General features: G+C 35.2%; 1 protein-coding gene across 1 annotated transcript in view; it reads left to right on the forward strand.

Annotated features, from left to right (window-relative positions):
* Nucleotides 1–942: 942 nt before the first annotated feature.
* Nucleotides 943–12344, forward strand: part of PSMB2 (proteasome 20S subunit beta 2) — a 28081-nt gene continuing 16679 nt past the window's right edge. The window contains exons 1-3 of the mRNA XM_039850957.1: nt 943–1155; nt 5467–5589; nt 7815–7885. Coding sequence (XP_039706891.1) covers nt 1065–1155; nt 5467–5589; nt 7815–7885 — 285 coding nt within the window. The 5' untranslated portion in view covers nt 943–1064. The remainder of the gene's footprint in view (nt 1156–5466; nt 5590–7814; nt 7886–12344) is intronic.

A 12344-nucleotide genomic window follows, 5' to 3' on the forward strand; every position in this document is an offset into this window, starting at 1 on the left:
CAGCGCTACAGTGAATATCTCTGCATACAAATATTTGGATATTTATACATATATTTGTTTAGGACACATATAAAAAGTTATGTACGTTTAATTTTAATAGACATCCAATTGTCCTCTATAAAAAGGTCATGACCAATTTATAATCTTACCAAGAATTTATAATTTTAGTGTTCCATATTTCTCATGTTCTTAATTACCATTGAGGTTGCAGATCTTTTCATGTTTATTTGCTATTCGTATTGCTTCTTTTGTGACTTGCATGTCCTTAACCTTTGGCCATTAAAAAATCATGTTATCTTTCCTCCACTGATTTGTAAGAATGCCTTTTAAGTTACAGATATTAACTATTTCATATATTGAAATACTTCTCAATTTATATTTATGTTTGAACATTATGATGACTTTCACCATATAGAGACTTTATGTAGCCGAATTGTCAATCTTTTACTATACTGTTTCTGGGTTTGCTGTCATACTTAGAAACACGTGTCCCTTCAAAAGGTGATCAAATTCTTCTTTTTTCTTCCATTGTTTTGATATCTTTAGTCTTTACGCTTATAAATTTAACTCACTCATATTTTATTTTTGTGAAACATGTAAGAAGGGCTCTGGTCAAATTTATTTTCTCCAGTTTGGCTTGTAAGGAATGAGTTTCTGCAGATATTTTACCGAGCAAACAGCCATCTAGGGACACACGCCTTTTTGGCATTTACATGTCCTCGGGACTTTAGATATAGTACATGATTTCATCCTCAAGCAAGTTTTTAACTCTCAGTTTATAAATATCGAAATTGGGCGTTACATAACGTGAACGCTCAGAAGTGCCTGCACTGCTACAGACCAGACACGCCAAGAAACAAACAGGGAGCTTAATACAACAAACGCACATCCGCTTTGCAACCTCTCGCGACAGTTGTACGTCATCTGAGAGCGCCAGTGGCCGGGGCCGTCGCGCGGCCTACGTCGAGCAAAACTGCAGTCCGCGGTGCTGTCTCACCGGTGCGGCCGAGAAGCCGGCGAATCCTTGACTCTTCGGAAACTACAGTCCCCGTCTTCCCGCCACCATGGAGTATCTCATCGGCATTCAGGGCCCCGACTATGTCCTTGTCGCCTCTGACCGGGTGGCCGCTAACAATATTGTCCAGATGAAGGACGGTGAGAGGAACCAGGGGAGGCCGGGTTGGGCCTGGGTGTAGGGGCAGCCGGGAAAAAGTTCGTGGTGATGGTGGTAGGATGTTGGGTTGGTACCAGGGAGTTCAGGGAGGTGGGACCCCTCCTGCCTCGATCTACACCTTATTTTTTAGAATTAGGAGACAGGCAGGCAAGTTTAGGGCCTTAATATTCGCTCCTCCCAAGGCTCCCAGGTCAGTGCTCTGCTCCGGCCTTCGTTAAAAGCTTGCTAGGCGAGAGTTGCCTAAGGGAATTAAGTTTTTAGGTATTTAAGCGTCTGCCCGGCACCACAGAATCTCTGATGAATTTCCTGTTGTTACTAATGTGGTTAGTTTACTGGCAGCATAAGGTGGGCTCCTGGGGAGAGTGAGACTGTGCGACCAGAAACTTGGCATTTCTCCTTCGCTGCCTGTATTCTCCCGTGTTTCAGCTCTCATCCTTGTTTTCCAGGGCGTTGGTGTTTCGTTTTTCTTACATTTAAGTAGTTAGTGGAGTTGGGAGACTAGAGCCCTGTTTTTTGTTTTTTTATTTTAAATTTGCTTTATGAGTTTGTGCAAGTTATTTTGCAGTGCCCTAATTTCCTCATCCGTTACATCAGGTTAGTAATACTAATCTCACAAGCTCGTTGGAAGGATTTAGTGAAAAAAAATTTGCCATTGCTTAGCACAGTGACAGATACTTAGTAATAATAATACTAAACACTATGTATAGGTGTTGTTTTAGGCAATTTACATTATTCATTTAACCTTTTGCAGTAGGCATTATTATATCGCCAGTTTATAGGTGTTAGTTTTGAGGTTAGTTTATAGAGGTTAAGAAACTTACCTAAGGCCACAGTGGCAGAACCCAGATTCAAACCTATGCAGTTTGAATCCATATCTTTTGCCCATAACTGTTCATACTGTTTCCTTATAGTCAGGACTCAGTAAATAATTGTTTAAAGATTTTTGATTATTGATCTGTGGAATCCAAGAGTGTGTTTTCAGGATTGTCTATAGACATGTTACTGTTGAAAAAATACTATTCTTTGGTGCTGGTGACCTAATGTTCACTTGATAAATAGATTTTGGGCACTTAGGTAACTTTTACAGTGCTAAATGCTGAAGGGATGCAAAGAAGAATAAGATATGGCTTGTATCTTAAAAGAATACAATTTAACAAGAGACTCATACATGTGTACCAGTACTTATAACACAAGCTAGAAAATTATGCTGCTTCTGAAAAGTACAGTCAAACTTCTCAGGTACTGCAGAGGAAGAAGAGATTGTTTTTAGATAATCCAAAGGAAGAAGAGATTCTGGTTGTAGAGATTAGGGAAAGCTTCGAGGGCAGATAATAGTTCATCTGGGGTTTAAAGAAAGAAAAATGATTAAATCTGGGGTTTCCTGAAGTATGCGAACAAAGGGAAAAAAGTATCCGCCACTGCTTTTGTCAGCGATCTGGTTGTCAGGTTGTCATCACTTGGAAAGAACTCTGAGGGACTTTGCTTGAGTTCTTTTCTTTCTGAAGAAGAAGTAGACTTGAAAGTGATTTGTTAAACATCTGTATTGTGATATGGATTGTTTTGTAAGTCAAATTACTATACGAAATTCCATGATTAGTTTGTAGAAGTTCTGTTTGTAAATCATGCTTTCCAAAGGAGTAAAATTATTTTGAGAGTAAAAACAAAATAATCTGTCCATTATTTTGAAACTAAGACCTTTGACATTTAAGTGATTTTAGCATGAAGTGGTGCCCAAATAGAGCAATAACCAAGTCAGTACCTTTACAGTTGTTCTGTTTCATCACAATAAAGTATGTTAATTCACTTTGAAAAGTAGAATGTTCTTTAAGCCTACTTATGTACACAGTGCTTCTGGGTGTTATAAGGGATGCAGCGTATTATGTATAATCCATAGAGTGGTCTAAGACATTAAGAAACCAAGGAAATAAATACTACAGAATGATTTTGTATGATAAAAGAAGTATCACTAGTAAGTATTAGGATAGTTTTTAAATTGATGATTTCAAAGGTAAATCTTAAGGGTATTCAGAGAAAAGAAAGATCACTGTGGTATGGAAGAAAGATGAATTTGAGTTAGTTCTTGAAAAATGGTTGGAAATAATTGCACTTAACTCAGTATTTAGTTTTTCCTATCGTCTTTTCTGGTATAAAAATTTTTGTGATAGGAACTTTGGGACTGTATAAGGACTTTTTCCTACCTTTCATTTCGTGAAGGAACTTGTTTAGGATAGGTGAGAATGCTGAAAATGAGTAACCTTTTGGGATTCATTTTTTCCAAGTATAAAATGAGAATGATACTTCCAATCAGTGTGTTAGTTTGTCACTTTGTAAGATATTTAATACAAAAATAGAGAAGATATTTCCCAGAGATTGCTTGTGTATTAAAGTATCACAACTCTTCATTTTAGTTAGTTATATGCCTCATTTCTTGTCTCTTGTCTCCTGGCCTGTAGAGAATTGTTCGGAATTCTCCAGCCCACACAGAATGCTCTTCTTTTCTGTATTTATATAGCATGTATAATCTGAATTATATCGTCTAACGCTGAGGCTAATAATATTGAACATGTACAGTTTTTTCCATCTATGAGTTAGGTAGCAGTAAGTCATAGCTTTACTGTGAACATACTTGGCAACCGGGGCTTAGAGAGGGCAAATAATTTACCCAGATTCAGAGTATTGAGCCCAGATTATGACTAAGGTCTGTTGGGTTCTAATCTAGCTGGTTTTCCATAGACTTGTTCACTGATGTTCATTTTGTTGTCCATTTGTTTCTTGTATGTGGATCTTCTAAGTTCTTTGTGAAGATCAGAAATTCCCTAGAACTACACAAGCTGTTTCCTGCACAACTCAGGGAGACATTATCATCTATCACTTTTGTTTTTATATGCCCCCTCATTACTCACTGGACATGCAATAGATGTTTAAAAGCCACTTTTGGCCTTGTATTAAGTTTATTTCAAAGTTGAACAGTTTACTGCCTAGAATTTTAGCATTTCTTCTAAATGGGACATAATAAGAACAGCTTTTCTTCTCATGAAAATAATGCAGACTTATTAAGTAATGCTTTCCTACAAAAATGATGTGTATTAATAAGTATAGACATTTTAGGAACTACTAATAAGCAAAAAGAAGGAAATACAAATTGCCCATACTCTTGCCACTGGCAAAAACTTAGATGCCAGTGGCATCTAATACTCTTCTGGTCCTTTTTCTTTGCATAGGTAATATAACTGTAAGTAATTTTTTTTTTCTTTCTTAAACAAGTGTGCAAACTAACAATCTTTAAATCTCTTGTAGTCTATAACAAATAAGCTTGTTCGTTTAGGAGTTTCAAGGCAATTTGAAACTATCTACTGGCTGTGTGTGTGTGTGTGTGTGTTTTCAAAGTCTAAGCCGTGTTCCTGGTATCTGCAACTCACAAACACTTGTAAAATGTTTGACTATAGCATTTTGTTTTTTAAATCCTATTAAGGGATTTTGACATTTCAGAAGCTTTCATGCAGGAAACATGTCTCCCAGGGAAGATTATTCAGCACTATTTGAAAAATGAAAAGTGAAAGCAAGAGTAAGATAGGAAGATTTAGGCTTTTTCTGAAGCTGCAAACTGAATATGGAATGTTCTTCCTTAGGCACTAATTGTAGTCATATTACTTATTTATCTGTCTAATCTGAGTGAGTCTGGTTCAGCTAGATAAGATTAGCATGTTGGGATTTTTGAGGAGTTTTTAAATAGCTTAGTGTTACATGTTCCTTAGAATTTTCACTTTGGCAACCATTTTAATTTTCTTTTTGCTTTGGAAATGGAGGTGGTTTACTTTTTAAGGTGATTTGTATTCTCAATTGATTTCTTTCTTGAGATGGCACCTTAATTTTAATTGTAGCACCAATCTTTTTCATATGTGCTTTTGTATGTGTATAAACATAATAACTAGCGTTTGTATTAATAGAGACATTTCAGGGCTTTGTACTCATGAGCCTAAAGGTAATGTCTTGATTTCTTCAGTTTTTTTGGTTTTGTTCCTTGCATTTCAAAGGCCTTTAAATATTTTTAACAGTGTTCTCAATTGTTAGCTTTCATATATATTCTCCAACTGAAATTGACGTTAAATATGCCGATGGGTTTAACATAGAGAATGAAGAGAGTAATTAATGCAATTGCCCATTAAAATCTTCTAAAAACAGTGATTAGTCAAATTATTAAATATAGTAATTGATAAACCTGTTTGTAGTTACCTATATAATTGTAAATTTCTGAGAAGGTAATTTCTAACACTGATTTTTTCTTTGAGCAGATCATGACAAGATGTTTAAGATGAGTGAGAAAATCTTACTCCTATGTGTTGGAGAGGCTGGAGACACTGTACAGTTTGCAGAATATATTCAGAAAAATGTGCAACTTTATAAGATGCGAAATGGTGGGTAACATTTAGAATGTATTTTTAGTTGGTTTGTCTTTAACCTTGAACTGAAAAGAATATTCTCTATTGGTGGTTATCCACATGAGCAGACCAAGGTGGTCATGTTTTTGTTTGAGTCTTCTTATTTTTGAAACCTTATCTCTAGACCCTCTTTCTGATCCTAAAGATTTTCTACAAAATTCTCAGAGCAGAGAAGAGAACCATTATAACACTGATACTTGGGGGATAAAACTAACACCATCTTAGAGATGGGTGTGGTACTATCGGACTTTTTAAATCTTAGATATTTCAGAGGATATGATTTGAGCTAAAGTATATCTGAATCTCAGAACTAAAAGACCTAAGTTAACCTGGTTTTACTTTTTTTTTTTTGGTATGACAAGTCACTTATCTTCTCTGGCCCTTTTATTTTCCTTATCTCTAAAATGGAATTATAATAATGTTAATGAATAATATGTATGAAAATGCTTTGTAAACTTAAACCTCTGAGTAATTGCATTACTGTCATAAAAGAGTTCTGCCTTGCCTTGCTGGTAAGTTCTTGTGTAGGAAGATAATTAGTTTTTTGTGAGATATTTTGTGAGTTCTCTCTGGGGCTCATGAACTCTTATCCACTGGGAAAGCCCCTTAATCAAATAATATTAGCTATTAGCCCTCTGATCTAGGATTTTTATAGTGACAGTCTAGCAGAAAGAACCTTATTTTCATTTACTTATTTCACAGTTTAATAACACTGTTATACACAGCACTGGTATAATGTGGACCTGTGAAGGAACTTAATTTGAATATAATTGTATATGTAAAATGACTAGATATGATTCATTCATATGGTTTTTTAGGCAGCAAATTTAGGATTATTTATTCAATTCCATAAATATTTTTGAGGGCCTCATCTGTGTTAAACACTCTGCCTAGTACCATAGAGAATTCAAAGATGAACAGGGCTCATTCTCCACCAGTCAGGAACCTAAAGCACATGTACTTAGGTTTAAGCAGCTTGGAAAATTTCAAGAATTATTTTTTAATGGTTCTACTTTTGCCTACATGGCAAGTGAAGGATGCATTATAATTACCTGTCAAGTATAGTTTTGTGTATGTAACTTTATGCAGTAATTCCTATGCATATTAAAGTTTAGGAACTGAGCTAAAATAAGAGAAAGAAAGAAAAATGTATCTGTGGGTGGTCAGGCATCAGACTTTTCCGCCTTTAAAATAACTGTCAAATCCTTAATTGTATTTACAGGATTAGGTGGAGAATTGGAAAGTATATCTGCTTGTCTAAATTTGCTTCCATTATGATTTAATATTTACTAAGAGACTTGACATGAGGATGAAATTCATTAACATATGTGAAAGCACCTAACATAGACCCTGAAATATAGTAGCTGTTCAATAAATATTTGTTAGAATTTTAATCTAAATCTTACGTGACACTGGTGTTTAAAATGTTATAGGGAATAACCACATGCTATGTGTCTTTCTAAATTGGCATTTTATGTGTGAGCCTGCTGAGTTGTGAGTCATTCTTGTGTCTTTCGGTACTAGTCCCATTTTACTGAGAGTTACGTTCTGAAGTGAGTGCACTATGAAATTCACACCTGATGCCATTCCTTTGGACTGTATTTTTGTTGGCATTACAACTTTTTTTTAAAGGTTTTACATTTGAGATACTCTTTTTAAAAATGTTTAATGGTAGAAAATTTATTTTCGGTGGCTTGGACTTTTGAAAATCCTATTACACTTCTTAATAAAGTTACTTTTTTAAAAAAGAAAACTTTGTAAAATATAACTCTGAGACGATCCTAACTCCCAGCCTCTCTTTTCCCTTTATCTTTTTAAAATAAACTAAAAAAAATTGGCATCTCAAGACCTCTTTCTTTTTTTTTCAACACCTTTGTATTTGTACCCCTTTCATTATACAGAGGAAACTATAGTCTGTTGATGAATGAATAACTTAAGGCTGTGAATTTATTCTTACCACAGAATGGTTAGATCTCACCTTGGTTCTGTTATGTGACCAGGAATTATTGTCAGTACTAACGAGCCATTTCACAACTGTTATATGGGGAAAAGGACAAGAAATAAGATTGTACTCCTTGTTCTTTAAATATTCTTGAGTATACAGAGGATGGTAGGCTGTAAGAAGAGGAGTGGTGGAATGATTTGGGGTATTGTTATTCCTTCTGCTTCACTTAAATGTGACCCTTTATCTCTTGTACCAGGTTATGAATTGTCTCCTACAGCAGCAGCTAATTTCACACGCCGAAACCTGGCTGACTGTCTTCGGAGTCGGGTAAGAAATACAGCCTTAGATAAGAGCAAAAAATCTTCTGTGCTTCTTTTTATATTCCATTACACATGAGTAGTATTTTTGCCCTCATTTTGGCCTTCCTTAGCCCTTCTCATTCTTTAGTTTCTTTGGATTTGTTTTCTCTTTCTGAACAGTTGCTAAAAAGCCCAAAGGGCAAATATACATTCCAGGGAACTTGGATGGGACACACCATCATGAAAGCCTGTGACAACCTTTAAAAATTATTTTCAGAGTGTTTTCATAGAAACCATGTTTCTTAATTCCTGTGGTTGAAGGACTCTACATGTTAGTGGAGGTGAAATCTTGAAAATAATAATGCAAATTTCATCTTGAGATTATCTGTATCTTTCTATGACTGTTCTTGCCAAAGCACATAGAATTATTTTTCCTCACTTATTCAGAGCTGTGTTTGTTCCGTTGATGGTATGTTAAAAGATGCAACATTAAGTTAAGGATTGAATGTATTAAAGATTGTGTAAGATATGCCAAGAGGGTTCATATGATTGCTAAAGTTGTATATTATTCCCTTCCCACAGGGACTAAGTAAATGGAAGCTTACCATGTGACCTACCTCCTGTGCCTGTTTACACATCTATGAAATCTAGATAACTTCCTAACCCCACAGGAGTGCTAAGAAAATGAATGCTTAATATATCATAATATTTAACATTCATTTGACTTTTGCCCAAAGCATTTTGTTTATTAATTTAATGTACTCACTATTCGACTGAGATATATAGTAGTTAATTCTCTATCACTAATAAGGATTGAAAGGCATAAAGTGGCAAAGAGACTAGCTTCAGGTCATGTACCAGGTCAGGCAAAGCTACATAAATGGTTCCATAATTACCTGACTGTTCTATCTTACATCAGCTCCTTGGTTTTTTTAGTAATGTTTCTAGAACATTGGTGCTATTCGTATTTTTTATTATGGTTTTAGCTTCATCTGTACTTCCGTAAGCTGATGTATGATGGAACTCTAAACAAGTACAAGTGTTTTCCTAAAAAGTTACTTATTACAGATCTTTAAGGAAGTTTATTTTTAGTGACTGGTAATACTGGATTGAGAACTTCTCAATGCTAGCTTTGGCCAAAGAGCTTGTGCAATATGAAGGATCATGAATTTTGAAGAGAAACCAGAGACATGATGGATTTGGAGGAGACAGATTTACATACTTTGTTTTGATCTGGGTAAAAAGTTAATGGCCTTTTCTTTTTCACGTCTTCGTCTTCATGAGAGAAGAAAATGGGTCAGATATGACCTATCCTGCTACCCAGAAGTTCTTGTGGAATTCAGTAAAGAGTATGCTATGGCTTGCTGTGTAAAATATGCCTCTTGACTTGTCAGGCAGAACTGGAATAAGAATTCCAGCTTTGGGCACAATAAACACTTTGTCATAAATGCTGTCATAAGTTCCTTTTAGAATTGAGATAAGAGTGGCAGTGTGCTTCATGCAAATGTAATGAATCCAGTTAATCTTCTTGTAGCAGAAATGTTTGATGTCTTAACAAATACATATCCCAGTGACATGGGGCTCTAGTAAATATTGACTACCTATGCCTTGTGCTTCTAGGTCCAGTCTCTGCTCCCTGACCCTTTTATCAAAATAGGCTATTTGTTCTAAAATAGGAGTTTATATTTTAGTCATTTTATTCTAGAGAGAAAGGTGGTGGTGGTTTTTCAGCCTTACTGATAAGTGTAGTCACTGGATTTGGTACATTTACAGTTATACCAGTTAGTACATGAGACTTACTTTGGGTTAGCATGCATAACACTGTGTCTAAAGCTCAAATTGTTTGATTTCCAATTTGCTCTGTGTGTGTGTGTGCGTGTGTGTGTGTGTGTGTGTGTGTGTGCGTGCGCGCGCGCGCGCGTTTGGTTGGGAGGACATTTATTTATTGTGGAGTACATAATTTTATGTAAACTGGTTCTTTAAAATGCAGGCAGCTTAACATGGTCCTTATGCACAGTCTCTGGAATTAGACTGCCTGGGTTTAAATCTTTGTTTACTGACTTGCTAACTGTGTGTCTTTGGACAAATTCTAAGCTTAATTTCCCTACTTACAAAATAATAACATCTACTTCATTGAATTATCATAAAGAATAAATAAGGTAATCATGCAAAGTTGTTAGCACAGTGTATGGAGCATACAGCTAATTAATAAATGACTTTTGTTTTTATGCTCCTATTGCTGTTTGGGTGAAGAAGCAATTTAATAGCTATAAGTTAGTTTCCTATAGGAGATTCTAGTTATTTTAGTTGAACTGATCTTCTAGTAAAGAGGGGGATATTAGTTATTTTATTTTAGTTGAACTGATCTAGTAAAGAGGGGGATATAAAAAATTACTGATAATGATAGAGAACATAGAAATAAACCAATGTCAGTTATCTGTTATGTGCTAGGCTTTGTTCTAGATCAACACAGTCCAGTAAAGTAGTCACTAGTCATATGTGGCTATTTAAATTTAAAGTAATTAAAATTAAATAAAATTATCAAATTCAGTTCCTGGGTGAGAGTCTCCTGGACTTTGAATGAGAAATAAACTTTTATTTCTGTAAAAAATTTGGTTCCTCAGTTACATTAGCTATGTTTCAAGTGCTCATGTGGCTAATGGCTATCATATTGGACATTGAAGATATAGAACATTTTTGTCATCATAGAAAGTTCTCTTGGACAGTGCTATTTTAGATAGTTATATATGTGGCCTATTTAATGCTTATTATGACACCAGAAACAAGTTTACTTACAAGGATAATAAGGCTGGTTTATCCATTTTCTTACAAGGATAATAAGGCTGGTTGATAAAGAGTAGTATTTCTCTTATGTGTCCAAGTATACCAAAGGCACTCATATCGCTTGTTAAAGGCTGAAGTAAAATTCTCACTTCAAATACCATACTCTTTCATACCTTTTCCTTTATTAATTACTGGAGTAATTTTGGGAAGCATGAAATGTTCAGTTCTATTAAAATGTCAAGCTCTCCACATAGGATTATATAGATAAGGTTTAAATGTGTACCCATTGTAGATGTTCAATAAAGATTTGCTGAATAAATGTCATTCAGTTAGATCCATATAGACCATAAATTCTCTTCCAGTGTATAAATACACAATGAAAATGTTATTGTGCATTTATACACTGGAAGAGAATTTTATTAAAGTATTCTTAATGAACGGATTTTACTTCTCCATGTGAGAATTAAATATATGAGATCAGCAAGAAGAGATGGAAAAAGACACATGGGAAAAATCAAGAGCCTTTATTTTAGTTTTTATTTAAATGCATGTGTACATTTAAGTTGATCTGCTTCTGGTTCTACCCTACAGAGCAGAAAAAGGGCTTATTAGGCTTTTGCTTTGGGTTTGACACACAATTTCAAATATTTATGAGGCTTTTTTGAGCATGGGTTTTGGAGTCATATATCAGTTCCAGTCTCTTCTCTGATATGTACTAGTTTGTATGATTTTTGAATAAGTTACTTATATTTGCTGAGCCTCACTTTCTTTATCTATTACGGAAGGCATGATCAAATGTGGCAAATGAAGAGAACTGAGAATTAACCGTTGGTTTGACAAAATGTATTTTGAGTGAGTGAATGATATCTCCCTGGAAAATAGTATTTAATAAGTGATTCCATCATTTAGGAACTACTATTTGGATTTTTAACAGGATTATTTTGAAAATTTTGTGATGACTTACAGGCATAGTTCACACAAGGCTTGTTTAAATTCTCCTTATGCTTTGATTACTGGGCTATGGAAGGGAGAGTGATAAGCAGTGGGGGCTATTTCTTGCCTGAAATGAATTATGTGGTACATTTGGTGTAGCCTATCTGAATGCCCTGAAATTTTCTGTTATTGTTTTTACATATGTAGAGATTGAGGTATGAATCAGCTGAATCTGTTATCGTTGTGGAATGTGGAGCGTGTGGCAAGGCTTAGAGGAAAGTGCTGACTTCCGTGGTGTGTAATCCCCAGGGCTTTACTGCTGCTCCTCACTGGCCAAAGTATTTTCATAGAACCTCTTCTGAAGAGCTTGGCTTTTGGTAATTTACCTTTTTATAGGGCTATACTTGTAAATGCTTACTTAGCAAATAAACAATAGAAATAATGAGTTGGGAAAATATCATCTAGACTGGTATAGTGGTTTTCAAACTTTATTCCATGAAGCTGCCTCAGGAAACTCAGCAAGCAAGGTCAGGATGGCACAACTTTAGATCTACTTCATATAGGTCAACTTAGCTTTTGTCTACTTTATATATTGGGATTCTGTGTATGATTTTGTTTGAAAAAGTGGCTTCACTGTCCCCATCCCACCAAAGGTTGAAAATGAATGATATAGTTGAAAGAGCCCTGTTCCAGGAGGTTAGCACCAGCTCTCCTGTGAGCTAGTTGAAAAACCTTGGGAGAAAGAGAGAATTTGATTGAATAATTTCCCC

Source organism: Pteropus medius, unplaced genomic scaffold (assembly GCF_902729225.1).
Source record: "Pteropus medius unplaced genomic scaffold, Ma_sr-lr_union100, whole genome shotgun sequence".
Lineage (NCBI taxonomy): Eukaryota > Metazoa > Chordata > Mammalia > Chiroptera > Pteropodidae > Pteropus > Pteropus medius.